Source organism: Octopus sinensis, linkage group LG19 (assembly GCF_006345805.1).
Source record: "Octopus sinensis linkage group LG19, ASM634580v1, whole genome shotgun sequence".
Classification (NCBI taxonomy): domain Eukaryota; kingdom Metazoa; phylum Mollusca; class Cephalopoda; order Octopoda; family Octopodidae; genus Octopus; species Octopus sinensis.
The window spans coordinates 19,158,750-19,178,817 of NC_043015.1; the positions used below are offsets into that span (position 1 = coordinate 19,158,750).

General features: G+C 38.4%; 1 protein-coding gene across 3 annotated transcripts in view; it reads right to left on the reverse strand.

The window, feature by feature from the left end:
- Positions 1–289: 289 nt before the first annotated feature.
- The window catches only part of LOC115222205 (sodium-dependent multivitamin transporter-like), a 135,643-nt gene continuing 115,864 nt past the window's right edge, over positions 290–20,068 (reverse strand). For all 3 annotated transcript variants that reach the window (XM_029792356.2, XM_036511324.1, XM_029792357.2), the window contains 2 exons: positions 8,626–8,738; positions 290–667 (listed from right to left, as the gene is read on the reverse strand). In XM_029792356.2, coding sequence (XP_029648216.1) covers positions 503–667; positions 8,626–8,738 — 278 coding nt within the window. In that variant the 3' untranslated portion in view covers positions 290–502. The remainder of the gene's footprint in view (positions 668–8,625; positions 8,739–20,068) is intronic.

Consider the following 20,068-nt stretch of genomic DNA (forward strand, 5'->3'; position numbering starts at 1 on the left):
TATATATAATATCAATCTCTTGATTGAGAAACTTTAGTATCAAGCATATACTAAGACCACATCACTACAGAGTGCCATATTTGTCAACTTAGACCACTACATAGGGGCCCCGTCATTGGTTTACATCTTTTGACAAAAAGTTTTTTCATGCCCACAAAGGAGAAAATGCTTTGGAGTTCAACAAGTAAAACATAATCATATCTCTTTCTCTTTCAAATTCTTTAATTTTCTTAACTAATTTTCTTAAGACTAAACGAAAAGAAAATAAGGTGATGTAGGGAAGAAATGGTTAAAAGTTTCATCATACAACTAATATTTATTGCAGATAGATATAATATACTATAAATACTCTTACATTTGCTTTTCAGCATTTCATTTTGCTTCTATTTTTTTTTTTTTATGCAACTGAATTTTCAGGCTTTATAAAAATCTTAAATACTCCAAATTTGAAAATATTTTTTCTTTGTTGTTATATCTGCATTTATTACTTCTTTGTTAGCTTTCAGTGTTGAGTAGTAAGACTATTTTCAGCACCATCTGACGTGCTATTAGAAACATGTGTCTGAGAATCTTCCATAACATACATATGAACATCTTTAGACTCTTTCACTACTTTGATCTCCATAGTTGGATAATTTTTATTTTTTGCTTTTTCCATTGGTGTTTCCTGTTCAATGAATTAAAAAAGATATTTTAATTTGATATTCTGATAATTAGCTTGAAACAATATATTACTTTAGTTTAATTACAAATCATCTAATTCAAGTAAATATATATTTATGGCTACATACACTTTTTTTGTAAAATTAAGAAAATAAATTTTCCTAATAACAATTTCTTTCTCTGCCTTTCAGTATGAGGAATTAGCATAATCAATTTAATCAATGCAAATGTCTATTAATCTGTTGTTAATGCTTGTATAATGTTTCATAGAGCTAATTGTTTAGTAAAGTATCTAGTTACAAAACAGAACAGAAATATTTTATGGTATGCCTTGAAAGTGTTGCAAAAAACAAAACAAAACTCCTACAGTTTAGATTGTAGACTAGATATTTAGAAGATATATGAGTGTCAGCTGAAAAGTTTATAGGCTGATCAAGATACTCCCATGGAATGTGACCAAATTAGGTGTATTTTTCAGCACAGACTCCCTTGCAGTCTACACACTTCTTCCATCAGTGTTGCTCTGCTTGGATCCCATTGGTGAAGAAGTTTTCTTCTTTTAGGTCAAAAATGTCATCAACAGATATGATATTATCACCACTGTGATACTGGTTTTTAGTCAAGTGGGTTTTTTTTTCCATGTTGAGGAACAGATAATAGTCAGATGGGGCCAACTGAAGACAATAGGGAGAGTGATCAACCAGTTCAAAGCCACAGATACTCAGCAGCCATTGAAACAAAAGACTTGCATACAGGAGCATGGTCCTGATGAAACAAGACCCCTTTCATCAGTTTTCCTGAGTGTTTAGTTTTGATAGTCTTTTGTAACTGTCTCAGCAAGTTGGTATAGTACTCTCCATTGATGGTGTGGCTCTTTTGAAGATTCTTGTAGTGAACACAATCAATATTTCTTTTGGTGGTGGCAGTTGCAGCTGCCCACTTTTGCACTGTTGATAAAGCTGGAGCATCATCTCCTAATGTAGCAAGCATGCCAGTATGGATGCTCTTGGGGGCTAAACCCTTTTTATGAAGGTGCTTGATAACACCACGATGCCAAATTTTGTCATTTTTAAGAGAGATTGCTACTAGTTAGATTTGAAGTCTTCTTGAACAGTCAGATATCAGTTCAAATGAAAAGAATCAAGAATTAAAAAAGAGTTGGAATTAACGCATACATGATCACACAGCTTTAATATCAATCCTTCATAGTCAGCCCACCCTTGTAGAGCCCTCCTACTGTGTTTAAGAAGTTTACTTCCTATCCTCATGATTGCAGGTTTAGTCCCACCACTTGGCACCTTGAGCAAGTGTCTTTTACTATAGTACCAAGTACCACAGGATGAAGTTTTATTCTGCATTGACATTAAATAATTGAACAATGGATGTTACCATTATCAAATACCTGAATTTGGCCAACATCCAGTGTCTCTGGCTCACCAACATCTAATTTGAAATCGTTCCTATTAGTCTACATGTCTTATTTACCAATATTCATTTTAAATAATGTTTTTATATAAGCACTAATTTATAAACAATTTTCTGTGAAAACAGAAGTCCAGTAATTCCAGGTTTAAGAGAGCAAAGTTCAAAGGTAAGGATTAAGCTGAAGGAAAAAGACAAAACCTTTACATGGTCTCCAGACCTGTTAAAACAGCAGCCACATTTGCTTTAAACTCTAGCATAGTGTTTAAAAAGCAAAACAGTGGATACCTGTACTTTGGAAAAAATAACAAAATTTGGTCACAGATGAAACATCTCTATCATACGTCTTCTCAGTAAGAGTTGATTCAATGCTTAACAAAATTATGTATGTAATGCTTAAAAAATATGTATCTAAACCTCTGTGAGCTTTAAAAACATTATCACACAGTAATTTCAAACTCATACTCATTGTTAGAGCCTTAACACTGATTTCACATTTGTGACAATGTTATTTTGGACTGTTGTTTCTAGCAAAAAATCCTGCCTCATCAACACTCACATTCAGAACCAAAACAACAAAACATAGTGTTGTAATTTTTAACAAGACAAAATTGCCTGGTTTATCATATGTCTCTAGAGAATTTTCATTTAGGTAGAAATTCACCTCCTGTAGTCCACATTGCTGAATGTCCTTTCAAACAGAAAAAGGAAAGAAAAACCAGTGCAAGTTTGAGTTTTTTCTTTTCTTTTTTAAAAAAAGAAAATTTTAAAGAGAAAATTTTCTGTGAATTTATCAGCCTTTAACCATTTCCTTAGATAGCTTTTTGCTTCATTATTTTTTCTTTTTCCTCTAATTACATTTTTGTTTCTTGCTATCATTTTTCTGGAGAGAATTTAAAAGATTTAATCTGTTAGTTTTTCATTTCAGTTCGTTTTAATTCATTTTCTTTGTGTGCATAACACATAACATATTTTTCATACTTTTGTGCACATATCCTAGGATTGTTACCCTCAAACCAAATTAAATGAATGGTTTTTCAACATATACATATATAAAGGCATATATTCATGTAGATGTGACTGTGTGGTAAGAAGCTTGCTTTCCAAGTGCATGGCTCTGGGTTCAGTCCTCCTGTGTGGCACTTTGGGCAAGTATCTTCTACTATGGCTTCCAGCCAACCAAAGCCTTGTGAGTGGATTTGGTAGATGGAAACTGAGAGAAGCCCATCGTGTGTGTGTATATATATATATATATTTCTATGTGTGTTTGTCATTGTGTATATGTTTTTCTCCCCATCACTGCTTGGCAACCGGTGTCGGTGTGTTTATGCCCCCATAAGGTAAAGATTCAGCAAAAGAGACTGATAGAATAAGTATCAATAAGTACCAGGCCTTAAAAACCATATGTCCTGGGGTCATGCATGTGTGTTTATATCCGTGTGTATGTATATAGATGTATATATAAACATAGAAGTTGTGTTCAAAAAGTATCTGATTTTTTCCTGCTAAAACTAATGTCATGAGGGCAAAATCCTTTGGCTGGGGTGGGGTGATGCCATCATTCATGTGCGTGTATGAAAATTTTCAAGCCAGTAGTTCTCAACTGTTGTGCCTAATTTACAGATATATAGTGTGCACTTGTCAGATTTTGGTGTCCACACAAGATGACTGAATGCATTACACAGAAATATTGCAGCAAGTTTTGGCAAAAGCTTGATGATACTCCAGCTCAAATCATCCAGAAGATTTAGTGGCCTTTGGCGATGATGCTATGAGTAAAACTCTGTAATAAGAGAGGAACAGAGTACAGATCACCTACATTTCAGTGTCAGCTGTCCAGCTGGGTTAACTGTGAGATGCACCCTACCCATCTGACCTACTTCTACAACCTACCGTTAATTCCTGTCTAGGTGACACATCTACACACATCTGTCCACTACTGCTGCTCGAAACTAAAGAGGCCCACACTGGTCCTACTTTCCTCACTTGCTCCCTTTTCTTCTGGTAGGGCCTCTCAGCCATTAACATCACTGCCCTCTCCTTCTGGTTCACCTCAACACCACACACACATCTCCATCTCAAAGATCACCTCCTCACTTCACTCAATGTTGAAATCTGCCATCCAACTGGACAGTCATCTCACTTACTGTGATCGCAGGAATGGAGCGCCGCTCACTTCCTCTCCTCTACCTTTGTCGCCCAATGAAGCAACAATTCTGTGAACAGCATTTCATCAACAGAGACATTATTTTTGAAATTAACAGCTGTCACTGTGCAGCATGCCTTTGTCTCCTACCTGCATGAAGACGAGTTCTCTTTATTGCACAGTGTGTTGTGATGTTGTATTTGGGTGCTGCCATTCATGCCTGAATATCATTCTGTGTGGCAGGGACTCCTTGGCCTGTCCTGAGTGGGATGATCCCATTTCCATGATCCCATTTCTGCTTGGCCTGAATGCCACTCTGAAGAAACGGTGCACATTCCACTTGTCAGCATCTCTTTCAGCACCTCTGAATGAAATGCAGTTCCATTGTCCATCAGCAATTCGTCTACAGGGCCCTGCTCCAGGAATATCTCATTCAGGATATATGCAACCTCATCCTCAGTGCCCGACTTAATTTCCCTCCATATCGCTACCTGACCCAGTCCACAGTCTACCATTGAGAGACATGTCCCCCTGCCAGTAGTGTGTCACATCCACTGTCAATCATCTCCAGTCATGCACACCTGGAGTAGGGCTGATGGACTGGCATCTATCACAGCTCCCGACCACCTTTAAATGCTCTTCCTTAAATGTTGGAGTCAACCTTTCTGGCAAGATACAGGGTTCTATCCATAGCCATATGATGCATGGCATGCAGTCTCCTTAGTTTTGAGTCACCTAGACGACACACTGCAGCTACCCCTCACCCCAAATCTGCTGGCATCGCCAACCAGGTCTTTTTCACCCTGGTTAGAATGTCTGGCTTATTCCTTTTTGAGGGCACAAAGACCGTGCTCAGCTTCAAACCAAATTTGGCAGCTAGCTCTCCCAGAACCCCTAGGCAGTACTTTACTGACATCTCTGCAGCCTCTTTGGTTCAAACCCTCTTTTCATCGGTGATCACTGATCCCACGTATCCAAGCACAGTAGCCAAAGCAGTTTAGATTTTGATAGACTGCAGCCCTCATCTCAGGACCAGATTTACCCACTTCAGCACTGCATCCAACTCACTCACATTGGTGTGGTTGTAATCATTTGCTTTTTGGAGCTGGGTTGCTCCACCCCTGATTTTCCAGACAACCCCTATTGCTATGCTTCTCACATCGCACCATATGGTCCCATTCTCCAATTTGGACACATACCAGCTTCCTTTTACTGGGCCCTCTGCCCTTATCCTCTCTAAGATCTCTTGCATCATCACTACTGTCCTCTTTCCCACTTTGTCTCCCCATCAGCTCGTCTCTTAACATAGCTGCATGCTGTTCAAAGCCTTCCCGTAATCAGATAGTGACTCACTAGTCTCCCACACATCAAGAATAGTTCTCATCTGTTGATGCTGGTACCCAGTTCCAGAATCTCATTTCCTCTCTGAAACACCAACACAGCAGTTTTGTCTCTTTGAAGCCTGAATCGCAGTGCAGCTCCTCCAACCATTCAGCCTGATAGTTTTGCAATCAACCTGAACTTCTTTGGATGACCTATGACCTCTGCGGCAGACACTGCAATCTCATCTACCAGGATGTCGTCTATATAGGAACTGGTGGCCTTTTTTACCTTGTCCTCCTTTCCCAAGATAGATTTGAACAACCTGGTCAGACAGTATGTCTGATCCTTATATCTCACCAGCTGATACTTCCACAATTTCTTGCTCATGTGGAGCTGCAGATATACCAACTTCAAGTTGGCAATTGTTGCCAGCCTCATCATCCATCTCCATTCTCACAATGTTTCTCCACAGACATCAATCACCTCACCACCCGTGTGGCATGATATATGGCCATTCAGCTCTCAAAAGTCCAGTACCAACTTGACCTTACCTTTTGTTGACTTCACCACTGCCATTAGTGGCAGCACTCCACTCTTCACTTTTTCCACGGGATTAGGATACCTGCCCTAATCTATTTCTCTACCTCTCCTTCAAACTCGCTCATGGCATATTCTTTCAAGGTATGCTCATAACAGCTTAGCCTGTTCCCCAGCATTGGAGGCTCCCCTTTCCAATGCCACTCAACCGTCGACTGCTAACTGTTGAACACCACTTGAAAATCTCTTTCCTCAATGGTGCATACAGTACAACCTTTCCCCACCCCTACGGTTCTGCTCCCTCTCTTGTGGCAGACTCACAGCACATGATGTCCCTGTACCACCATCTCCACTTCGCTGCTACCCTTGCATCCAATTTTGCTGCCATCAACTACCCAAACACTACTCATCCACATCCACTTTTTTGTCACCAGAGATGTTGAACAGCCCACGAAGGTTTTGAATGCCTTTCCTACAACCAGGACTTCAACTATGGGCAGTGATTGCACGAGAGCCTCTACTTGTTCGCAGGGGAAGTTTGAGAGGCAGCAACTTCCTTGTGACCTTTACCCTGGCTGCAGTTTCAAGCGAGATGCCCTGTCTGCTTTCACTGGTGGCAAATGGGTTTGGGCTTCATTTCTGCGCAGTCCCTTGCCATCTGCAGTCCCTGGCACGTAAAATACCAGCCCATAAACGATCACTGCTGCTCCATGGCAGTTTTTCTCTCATTCTTCATCGATTGTTGCTTGATATTGCAGGCTTCTGCAGCTGCCATTTGCATTCCACCCAGTGTTTTGCATTGGCATGCAGGCTTGAGCGATGAGTTTGTTCATTGCCATTTTCTCGCTGCCTGACAGTTGTTGAAGTCACACATAGAATTTATTTGTCACTTGTCAAATTCACCATCATCTTAGGTGAGAGGGAGTTTAATTTAGATAGCTTATCCAATTCCATTGTTATTGATCTAGTTCAACTTTAAGACAAGAAAAATTTCAAGAAAGCTTTTGAAAATCATTTTCTTTCCATCTGCAACTTTCAGAGAGGTAACTCCTCTCTCTTTCCTTGCCATTGGGTAACTTGCCATTATGTAACTTGCCATTAATAGCAAACATTATGTGATCCTTATAGCATTTCCATTCTCTTTCCACCCAACTTAGCAGTAAACCTCTGCAACTGCAACAGAAATTTTCTATCAAAACTGATTATATTTACTTCCATGTCATAAACTTTGTAACGGTTGAATAAAATAAATAATGAGTGTAACCATTTTATATCAAGTTTTTTTCAAGGCATCCAGAATCAATTAACTATGGACCATGCAGCTTTCCACAACCTTTCTTCATATGCAGCTATTTTTCAACCAGCCTTCTCAACTTGTCGCACACACCTCTATCTAAACTTTTTTACTAATTACAATTACACCATTACATTTGATGACCTCTACATATTACACCTAACATATATGTAAGTCAGAGTGAGATGACAGCCTTTTGGTACATGGTGTGAGGAAGTGTGACTTCTAGTAAACTTGCTACTATCCCTTACAAAGACTTGACCACCTGAGTGGTGGTTTGCTTACATGTCTTTTGTGACATAACTGTTGTTTAGCCTCAAGGCAACCCTGAGTCAACAGACATGGAATCCTTTCTCAAACTCTCTCATCCTTGGTATATCTATGGTTGTATTATCTAATATATTCTTCAATTTTTAAGATAATAAGAGATTTGACAGCTATTTTTAGCAGGTCTAGGGATCATATAAAAATCAAATATTTCGTTGATGTAAATGGGCATTATGTTGGTGCATGTAATGGTTTTTGTTTTTGAAGCTATCATTTATTCTGTACGTTTTGTGAGTAGTGTTAGGATTGACTATAGTAGTCTGAAATTATATTGTGAATTGGAAAACAGAATGTGTTAGTTGGTAATGTATCACGATTGGACAGTGAGTTAAAGTTGCTGGTAAGTGCAGTAAATTCTTCTGGTCCTATATACAATAGAGCACTCCTACATCTTTGATGGTCTTTGTCTGTTTTATGCATAGTTGTTTTCTGCCTCTTGATATTTCTCATGCTTGTATTAGTTGTCTGTCGATTTATTTGTTTTGTAGTAATGTGTTTAAACGAAATTGCAACCATAACATCTCATTTGTATTTCAGGTAGAATTCATTCTCATTCCTTTTAGGATGGTCAGGTGAGAATTCTAGTACATTGAGGGACTGCACAGAGGCTTCCTTGTTGGCTCATGGATAAAGAAGTTCTGTGGTTCTTACTGAATTGATGAATGATAGGAGGTTTCTATTTACCAGCAGGAGAAATTTTCTCACCAGACAATCTTCTTACATTAGTTCTATGTTGATTCCATCTTATGGAGTACTGCCTTGTCTGCCCTCTACTACCCAACCCGCGTAGCACAAAAAAACCTTGCAGAGTTGACTAAAAATGTGAAAAAACAATGTAAAGACATGGGAAACTGCTATGTAACCACTACACTTCAACAAAATCAAAAGAGGTGAAAAAGGGAAAATTTCTTACCAAATTGGAAGTGATTCCTAAAGAAGCCTGGAGAGATTTTGGTAAACAAGAACATATATTCCTAAAGACTGGAACAACATATCTGTAATCAGTTTCTGATGAGTTGTATGAAGCTAGAGATAAAAAGGAGATATATTTACTTTTAAAATCAACAAGCAAAAGCATTGTGCATGTTATATTAATACCGACAAACATGTTTGAAAATGATACTCTTTTTTATAGAAAATGATATTTCATCTTTTCATCACAAGTGTGAGAGCAGGGTTGAATTGCATTTCATTATACTATTACAGAGTGTTGCTACATATTTGCTGTTCTATGTTACCACATTTGCCATGCTTCTGAAAAGTTAGGGATATGTTCGCGTGTATATAAATATATGTCTGCACTCAGAAATGTAAGGTAAGGTAAACTTATAAGCATTTGTTTTTAGTAGAAACTGTGCAGAATCCATCTTATGTTGATTGGTGTTAGTCTGTCTGTATATAGGTATATTTGTATGAATGTACACACATGCATACATGGTCTGATCAATAAGTATTCGGACTGTTGTCATAGTACCAAAGCTAAAGCACACAGAGTGAAGCTACTTGACACGGATTGACCTTGAACTCTACTGTGCATGTGCACTAAGTTTTAACGTCCTAGCTCACTTTCACTGTTTACAGCAGTGCTTGGAAGGAAGGTGTGTAGCATGTAATCATCGTATTTTACCATGACAGAGGAAGTTGAGCAGAGAATCTGCATCAGATTTTGAAAATGCTTGGCGATACCTGCTCAGAGACCTATGCAAGGTTTTCAAAAAGTTTATATCGTTCTCAACACAATCAAAGAGTTCATGTGCAACTGAAACCCAAGTGTCTTTTTGGTCAGCTGAAAGCAGTTTCGGCACAAACTTGGCAGACACGCATCTCATACACAAATCTTCAGTGATAACGGACTGAACTGAGCTGTAACTAATCTGCACATTCTCTGATAACTCAGGGATAGTGATTCAACGATTTCTCCTCACAGATGCACGCACATCTGCGATGTTTTTCTCAGTTCTGCTGGTTGCAGGTCTCCCAGAACATTCGTCAATATCGACATTTTTTCAGCCATCTTGAAAATGTCTGGACCACTTGTACACTTGCGTGCAGCTTATACAATCATCTCCATACACTTCCTGCAACCTTGCATAGGCCTCTGAGCAGGTATCGTCATGACAATTTTCTCTGTCATGGTCAATGCAACGATCACACACTACACACCTTCCTTCCAAGCACTGCTATAAGTAGCAGAAGTGAGCTAGAACGTTAAAACTTAGTACGCATGTACAGCAGAGTTCAACGTCAATCTTTGCCAAGCAGTTTCACGGTGCGTGCTTTAGCTTTGTTACTATGGTAACAGTCCGGATACTTATTGATCAGACCTTGCATGTCTGCTTGTTTCTTTTTTCATATATTTAAATTCTTCCTATAAAGAAAGACCTTGTTTCTAATAAAGAACATAGCTCCATAGCTGGAATATGGATTACTAAAATGGTAAATGTTAGATGTGGAACTTTAGAAAAGGCTTGGATATTTTTTACTATACCACTTACAGACTGTATTTGTAAAGTGTATTTTGCATGTCACATACTTAGCTTGAAAAACTTGGCTTTTTAAGTTCATTACTTGAATTAGCACTGTCAAATGCACCGAAAATTAGCAGTATAGATGTGAATTTATAATCTGGGAAAATTTTGAAGCGTCTGTCTCTAAATATTCTCCTCTCTCATCTTCATGCCATCTGAGATGCAGCTGAACTCTATGACTATAACTTGGCCTTTCTGTCTCAAATACTCACGCTTTTTGAGTTTACATTTGATAGAAGTTTTCATGGGAATATAAAGAAATTGTGTGGATTTAACGTAAGGCATCATATATTTTGACACAATGAGAGCTAGTGTCTTAGTGACATTTTTGGGCAGCATCTGATTACATGTGTGATATCTTCCACAGAAATGTGATATAGTCAGCAAGTTTTTGTTTCAACTTGGAGGTTTAAGAGCTTCATTTCTCTTTTGTTCATAAGGTATTTCATTGCTTTCTCCAGCTCTTGGATTGCAATGTGATGTGATGGTCACACTCTAGTTCATAAGAAATATACCGAGGCATAAGCTTTGTGTATGTGTATGTATGTGTAAGGTGTGTATATGTGCACAGGTATGCACTGCATTTATGCATATATGTATGTACATATACATGTATCCTGTTAGAGCTCACAATATGCTTTTGTACAAGGGGCGTTCAATAAGTAATGCCCCTGACCCACTTCCCATAGCAGTAGAGCAACGAAACTTGGCACAGTTATTAGTCTTTTTCTACATAGGAACCACCCAGAGTTACACATTTCTCCCATTGTTTGATGCGGCTCTGGAGACCGTTTTTGTAGAAGACCCCGGCGTGGTCCTCCAACCACGATGTGACTTCAGAAATCAAGGCTGCATCATCTGAGAAACGCTTTCCTTTCAAAAACAACTTCATGGCTGGGAAGAGGTGAAAATCAGATGGTGCAAGGTCAGGAGAGTAGGGGGGATGGGGGAGGAGTTCATAGCCACACGCCTGTGCTTCTGATCTGGCGACACGCAAGTTGTGGACCGGAGCATTGTCCTGCAGGAGGAGGATGCCTTTGCTGATCTTGCCCTGCCTCTTGATTTTGATAGCTTCTCTTAATTTCCTCAAAAGTGAAGCATAATAGGCTCCTGTAATTGTGGTACCCTTTGCCAGGAAATCTATCATCACTACTCCGTCCTGGTCCCAGAAGACTGTGAGTATGACCTTGCCAGTGGAGGGCTGCACCCTTGCCTTCTTTGGAGGAGGTGAGTCACGGTGTTTCCACTGCATTGACTGGGCTTTGGTCTCTGGATCATAGTGATGGACCAAGGTTTCATCCTGTGTAATCAGTCTTTTGAAAAATTTTGACTCATCTTCTTGGCACATCTTCAAATTCATCCTCGAGCACTCGATGCATTCTTGCTTCTGGAAAGGTGTGAGCAACCTGGGAATCCATCTGGCAGACACCTTTTGCATATGCAAATGGTCATGAATGATAGTTTCCACAGACCCAATACTAATCTTGATCTCATGAGCTATTTGGCGAATAGTTATGCGTCGATCTTCCAAAATGGCAGCCTCAACTTGATGGACAGATGCCTCATCAATGGCAGAAGGGAGGCAACCAGATCTGGGAGCTGTTTCCACAGAGTTCCGACCATGTTTGAATTCACAATGCCAGCGTTTTACAAGGTCATATGATGGGGTGGCATCATCACCATAAGTTACTTTCATTTCATCAAAAGTCTCCCGTGGTGTGCGTCCTTTCAAATACAAAAACCGGATCACTGCTCGACACTCAACAGGCTCTATTTAACACTTGACTCTGTTCAAACACCTGCAAATCAGAAACCACAATCAGTTCAGAGCTGTAATTTGCCACTTAATCTATAGAGATATAAATAATTGCACATCCCAAATTTCAGCTTGATCAAATGACTGCAAGTGGGTCAGGGGCATTACTTATTGAACGTCCCTCATAGAACTGTATTTCTTCATCGACCTTACCCTGGATCCTCAAGGATTCTAACAGTATATAATACAACAATGAAAATTGAATCTTTCTTTAAATATCTATCTTGGAATCATGTTAAACAGGGACGCAAATCTTGACAAGAAAATCACAAACAAAATTCAAAAATTTTTAGCTTTTTGACCATTACAATCTCCACTATAGTGTCAATGGTGTGTGTGTGTTTGTGTGTGTGTGCAGAAATGCATGCATGTATGTATCTCTTATGCCTTTATATATATATGTGTGTGTGTGTATACATACATATACATACATATATATATATTATATATAAATTAGAGAAAAACCACTATTATGAAATTCAAACAATGATAGACATAAACCAAATCATAAATAAAAAAATAAAATATATTTTTCAAAAACATATAATTAGATCATAAAAAGTACAAAAATGAATAAACAATATATATATTATAATAAATCTCTGAATGAGATATAATAATAAATCTCTGATTGTGAAATTTGATTTAATACTAAATTGAATTTTTCCCTGTAAGTTTGGAGTTATACTCCATAATAATATTATCATTATATATATATATATATATATATATCAGGTCATTAAGAATGAAATGTCCGATTTTAAGCAGAAAGTTTATTTTACTTTATCTCAACAAAAAGCAATGCAGTTAATCAAAGTATGCATCTAAATTATCAACACAATTTTGCCATTTTATTTATGCTGGCAGTGAAGAATTCTGGAGAGTAAGAAGTGATGAAATCACAAAAGACTCTTTTTGCATCTTCTTCAGATTTGAAATTTTTCCTTGCAAAAGGTTGTCTAATGCCTGGAAAACGTAATAGTCAGTTGGTGCAAAGTCTAATGAATATGGTAGATGACAGAGTACTTCCAAGTTCAGTTCCTCTAACTTGAGTAGTGTTCTTTGTGCAACATGTGGTCAAACATTGTCTTACAAGAGAATTGGCTTGTCTTTATTGACCAATCTCAGTTGTTTAATTGCAAGTTCACTCATCATTTTGTCCAGTTGGTTGATATATACATCCACTGCAATCAACTTGCCAGGTCTCATGAACAGTGACGTAGGGCTGCTAATCCCATAGGGACTCCTCTGAAACAACTTAATTTTTTGCTTTTGAATTTTGCTATGCAGATTTCTGTCACTAGTCTTAGTGTACAGTGTCATCTCATACTCCTACACAGAGTATAGATATGCAGTGTCTAACCACAAACTGTTCCAGCCGGTGTGGAGTAGTATAAAAATAAAAATACAAACAACTTGCAGATAATTCGCTTTCCTTGCATTATTTTGGAAACTTCAACCCTACCCCTCCTATTGTCTAATATGTCTGCTACTACATCAGCCTGGTAGAGATAAGAATTCTTATTTTTTCAGTAGGACACCATTATTTAATGACCAATGAAAGGGTTTGCCTCCTAATTTTGAACTTACAGTCTGTTCAGTAACAAAGCATTTTTCTACTTTAAAGATTGTTTGAATATAACCTTGTACAAAATGAACAATTCTCCATTTATGACTATATATTAATTTGTGGGCCCTTATCTTGATCAATCTCTGTCTTGCTGTGGCTAATGAAAATACTACCCTATTTTTTTTACAGTGTTCTAGGCCCCAAGAGGAATAGCAATGTCTTCAAGAAAGTACTTAAGCGGATACCAGAAATGCCAACTCAAGGAAAAGCAGTCTAATGAAATTTCTAAATGTCAAAACCTATCAAACTATTTTACAATGTCAAGTAAAAGTTTGTCATAATAGGTGCAGGAGTGGCTGTGTGGTAAGTAGCTTGCTAACCAACCACATGGTTCTGGGTTCATTCCCAATGCATGGCACCTTGGGCAAGAGTCTTCTACTATAGCCTTGGGCTGATCAAAGCCTTGTGAGTGGATTTGGTAGATGGAAACTGAAAGAAGCCCGTTGTATATATGTATATATATGTGTGTGTGTGTACATGTTTGTGTGTCTGTGTTTGTCCCCCTAACATCACTTGACAACCGATGCTGGTGTGTTTACGTCCCCGTAACTTAGCAAAAGAGACCGATAGAATAAGTACTAGGCTTCTAAAGAATAAGTCCTGGGGTCGATTTCTTCGACTAAAGGCGGTGCTCCAGTATGACCACAGCCAAATGACTGAAACAAGTAAAAGAGAAAAGAGAAAGTGAAATCAGCTGCAACTAAAACAAGCCATGCAAACACCAGTGAAGTCAATGATAGTGCACAAACCATGTGTGCCCTGTTTAGCAATAATCAACCTACTGTTGCACTTTTTGTGCAGATGATGATCACAGTGATCAAGAACTTTGAGAAAAGGGAGAGCAGAAACAGGAAACAGGAAGGAAATTTAGTGATTTCAAAAAAAAACTGGCCTGTAACAATTGATAATGATTTCATACAAAACCCTAACCCTAATCCTAAAATAGATTGAAATGCAATAGATCGATACCAGGGCCATAATTATGGATGACATTTTCATTTGACGCCGCTAGAAAAAAATCCCATTTTCCGTAGCAGTGTCGTATGAAATTGTCACCCATAATTATGGCCCTGGTATCGATCTATTGCATTTCAATCTATTTTAGGATTAGGGTTAGGGTTATGGTTAGGGGTGGGTTAGGGTTAGGGGTGGGGGAAGGGTATCTTTTTTTCTTCGCAAATGTAAATAAACCCAATCTGTTTCTTAAACGAGGGGCATATTCATACAGCACGGAATCTTTTCACCCCAAATGGAGGTGAGCGATTGGTTAAAATTGCCAAAATACTCAATTTTAAAGTGGGAATATGTTATAACATATAGAATTTTCTCAATAAAGCCAAGAAAATATGATGTTTTATAAACACATTCTACCAGTATACGAAGTTTAAAAGTGTTTAGTTAACTAGAAATTGTGTTGACATCTGCCGTTCCAAAGGAAAAGATCCCAGTTCCCTTATATGTAAGTCACTTCAGAGTCATGGTTTAAAGATAGATAAAATTCCGTGTGAAAGGACGACTGCATTGTAAAAGTTATTTCAAATGTCTATGTATAATGAGCGTGAGCGTTAACTATGAAACGGTGCTATAGTTTTATGTCCTAACGTGAACATTTCGCAGAATCTTTTAAACTCACAGGATACACACTGTGTTCTGTTATCAGAAACAATTATATCCGGTGCAACAAAACTTACGAACAGCTTGCGTAAGAAGTTTATTTCCGTATATGAGGTTGGTCATTTACACCGTGTGACCTCAAACCGTTTTATGTAGCTGATCAGTACTAAGTAATAATATCCATTTACCGGGCCTACAAAATCGATATGCAATCAGAACCATGGTATTTTTACTTCCGGCTAAGGTTCACATTTTGCTTGAAAACATCTTCTGCAGCCTTTTACCAGATTTTCAACTTCTTTGTCCATGCTTGGGCACTATACGAAAATTTGCATGTCCCACATCAAACTCTTTTAGTATTCTCTTATGTAATGTCTGTGGTATGACCACCTTCTGAGTGTACATTAGTACACCATCACATATAAAGTACACGCTCACATCTTGGCAGTTCTTTGTATCAGACCTTTCTTATGTGGAAACTCTCTTTCCGTTGAATTTCTTCCGTGTCATGCCTTAATTTTAATATTTTGTCACACTTTTCCAACAGTTACTGCAATGTCAAATCTTGATTCATTTCCAGTTTTGAAAGAATACCCACTCAGATTTCTACATCCCTTCTATCAGTCAATCCTTGTGCAAAAATCAAACACTTAAAAGAATCTGGAGTAAGCATATCTAGCCTAAATTTCTCACATTCTTCATTTATTCTGATTGTGTAAGTTGTGAAGTCTTCATCTTTGCTCCTTTCTATGTTTAAACAGTGAGCTCTTTTCACTAAACAGTTTGCACAAAATGTCAACTCTGTCGGTGAAATTTATGTCGAATCTTCTTTTTTTTTTTGGCAATATGAAGTTACTATACTTTTCATGTTCTGCTGGCGTTAGTTTTTTTAAAAACTAGATGCATTTTCATTTAATGGTATGTAATGGTATGAGGAGCTGTCACCAGCAATGGTCGTTCTGAGCTGATTGAATGTGTGGGAACCATAAACTCTGAAAAAATACATCGAAATACTACTTCCGATGTGTTCACATGATAACCTAACAAAAAATGAGTTTTTATTCATGGAAAATGGGGCTCCATGCCACATAGCAAAAAGGAATCGACTGAAAATGGGATCAAAAAGCTTCCTTGGCCAAGCCAATCTCCTGATATGAACCTAATTGAAAATCTTTAGAGCATACTAGATAGAGCTATATGAAAAACTCAACAGAAACCTAAATCTAAAGATGAATTGTTTCGATTGTTGCATGAAAAGTGGGCAGAAATTCCACAAGAGACAATCACAAAGCTCATCAGTTCAATGCCCAAAAAAGTTTCTGAATTAAAAACTGCAAAGGGAATGTCAACTAAATACTGAAGTATGTAGTCCTACCTATCGATTACATTTCAATTGTTCGCTTTGCATATTAAATAAAAGATTTTGAAAATTAAAGGTGTCTATTTACTTCCTGCATGTCTGTCTACATGCATAAAACAAGACATGCAGATTTGTGCATGTACTGACTCTAAATACTTTCACATATACACTCAGAGACATGCACAACTATCTTGTTGGTGTTGTTGAAATTCCAATGAAGGAATCTTGGATCTAGGTTAGAAACTAGCTCTTTCTTCATTGGCAAGAAAAGACAAACTTCATACCATCTATTTACAGTTGAGAGCAAGTCTATGAAAAAAGTTACTGAGTAGTTTTTGCCTTCCTTGAATTTAATATTCTAAATTTTTAAACTTTTCTTTAAAGTATTTTTATTTTGTTTTGTTTAAGCTAAATATTTGTGCTAAATTCAAATTCAAATACTTGAATCTATTTTGAATTTAAAATGCTTCTTTCATTTTCACTTTTTCTCTATAAAGTCTGTTAATATTTCAGAAATATTGTTCTAAAATGCAGATGTTTTAAACCAAAGAAATTATCAAAAAAATTTACTGTGGTGTACTTATTCTGAAACTCTGCCCTCAAAATTATTGTAAAGAAGAGTGATAACTAAAAAGTTATGAAGCCTACTCTCTATCCCCAAAATTTAGCAACAAATCTGCTCATAATACTAATAAGTGGCATTAAATATTATGAAAAGTTTTTGATTGTCTATATTTATGTAGACATTCCAGAGAAATAAAATTAGCACAAGTTCTTGTTGGACACTACTTTTTATGTCAATTAACAACTACACCAAGTTTATATTCTAATGTTGTTTTTAAAAATTCAGCTAAAGTGCATAAAATATTCAAATATTTTATTTAATCTTTTATTTAAACAGCTTGGGTCAAAACAGCTTTTACAAGTTAATAACCATAATACATTTAGTTTTGCAGGGATAGTTTAAGAAGTGTTTCCTTTAATGTTTTTTTTTTATTTTATCAACACTTTTCTTTCCTAAGTTTAAATTTGACAATTGGAAAAAGTATTCTACACATGTTTCAGCCTTATTCACCCACTATAATCAAGCTCTGTCCTGTTGGAGTTTAAAAAATCAAAACACAAGAGGAATAACACTGAATTCATAAAAGTAATTAAGTGATCTGAGAAAATTTCTAAATGTCAAAAGCTATCAAACTATTTTACAATGTCAAGTTTGTTAACAGCCACAGCTAAAACAAGCTAACCAAACACCAGTGAAGCCATCAGTAGCACACAAACCGTGTGAGTTCTTCCTCACCATTTTCAACCCACTGTTGACACTTTACTTTGTAATGGCACATAGTTTTGTAGTTAGGATCTTGCAATTATGATTATAAGATTGTAGTTTTGATTCCCAGCTGGGCAGTGCATTGTGTTCTTGAGCAAAACACTTCATTTCACATTTCCCCAGTCCACTCAACTGTGTTTGAGTTCTAGCAATTGCTGGGAAGCTAAACCTATTACAGACTGCCATTCCTTTCAAGAAGTAATCATTTACATGCCATGCAAACCAAGTTAAGCTCCACCCTTATGAGTCCTAGGGTTCAAAACAGACCTATATTGACAACTTTTGATACAAATGAGGATCACAGTGATCAACATGAATGTACTGCAAAACAGGAAGAAACAGAGTCAGAATATAATCATCATCATCATCATCATCATCATCATTTAACGTCCGCTTTCCATGCTAGCATGGGTTGGACGGTTCAACTGGGGTCTGGCAAGCCCGAAGGCTGCACCAGGCCAGTCAGATCTGGCAGTGTTTCTACAGCTGGATGCCCTTCCTAACGCCAACCACTCCGAGAGTGTAGTGGGTGATTTTATGTGCCACCGACACAGGTGCCAGACGAGGCTGGCAGATGGTCACGCTCGAATGGTGTTTTTTATGTGCCACCGACACAGGTGCCAGACGAGGCTGGCAGATGGCCACGCTCGGATGGTGTTTTTTATGTGCCACCAACACAGGTGCCAGACGAGGCTGGCGAACGGCTACGATCGGATGGTGTTTGTTACGTGCCCACAGCACGGGGCCAGTCGATGCGGTACTGGCTACGGTCCCGTTCGGATGGTTTTCTTATGTGCCACCGGCACTGGTACCACAAGGATACAAATTCCATTGATGTTCATCTATTGATTTGATTCGATTTGACTTGACTTTCACTTGCCTCAACAGGTCTTCACAAGTATCACAAGCAGGAAGGTATGCACAGGTGGACTGACTACGTCCCAGGTAGTGGCCATGGGTTATGGCTTCACTAGTCTTGCCGGGTCTTCTCACGCACAGCATACTTCCATAGGTCTCGGTCTCTAGTCATTTCCATGGTGAGACCTAACGTTCGAAGGTCGTGCTTCACCACCTCGTCCCAGGTTTTCCTGGGTCTACCTCTTCCACGGGTTCCCTCAACTGCTAGGGATTGGCACTTTCTCACACACCTATCTTCATCCATTCTCGCCACATGACCATACCAGCGCAATCGTCTCTCTTGCACACAACAACTGATGCTTCTTAGGTACAACATTTCTCTCAAGGAACTAACGCTCTGTCGAGTAAGTACACTGACATTACACATCCATCGGAGCATACTGGCTTCATTCCTCATGAGCTTACGCATGTCCTCAGCAGTCACGGCCCATGTTTCACTGCCATGTAGCATGGCAGTTCGTACACATGCATCATACAGTCTGCCCTTTACTCTGAGCGAGAGGCCTTTTGTCACCAGCAGAGGTAAGAGCTCCCTAAACTTTGCCCAGGCTATTCTTATTCTAGCAGTTACACTCTCAGCGCACCCACCCCCACTACTGACTTGGTCACCTAGATAACGGAAGCTATCAACTACTTCTAATTTTTCCCCTTGCAAAGTGACGGAAGTTGTTTTCTGCAGATCTTCGGAGGTCAATAATCCCGAGCATCTGCCACATACAAAAACTATCTTCCCAGTTAGCCTACCTTTGACATTGCTGCACCTCTTATGTGTCCATAGCTTACACTGGGTACATCTTATAGAGTTTCTACCAACACCCTTTCTACAGATCGAGCAGGGCCATCTTCCTGAGGACATTTGTGGATTGTCTACCTTTCTACTTATTAGTACTTTGGTTTTAGCTAGGTTGACTCTAAGGCCCCTTGATTCTAAACCCTCCTTCCACATCTGGAACTTCTCCTCCAGTTCTGATAGTGACTCAGCAATTAGAGCGAGGTCGTCAGCATAGAGGAGCTCCCAGGGGCAACCTGTCTTGAATTCCTCCACAATTGCCTGGAGGACTATGATAAATAGGAGGGGGCTGAGTACTGAACCCTGGTGGACCCCAACCTCTACTTTGAATTTTTCTGTGTACATGTTGCCAACCCTAACCTTACTTACG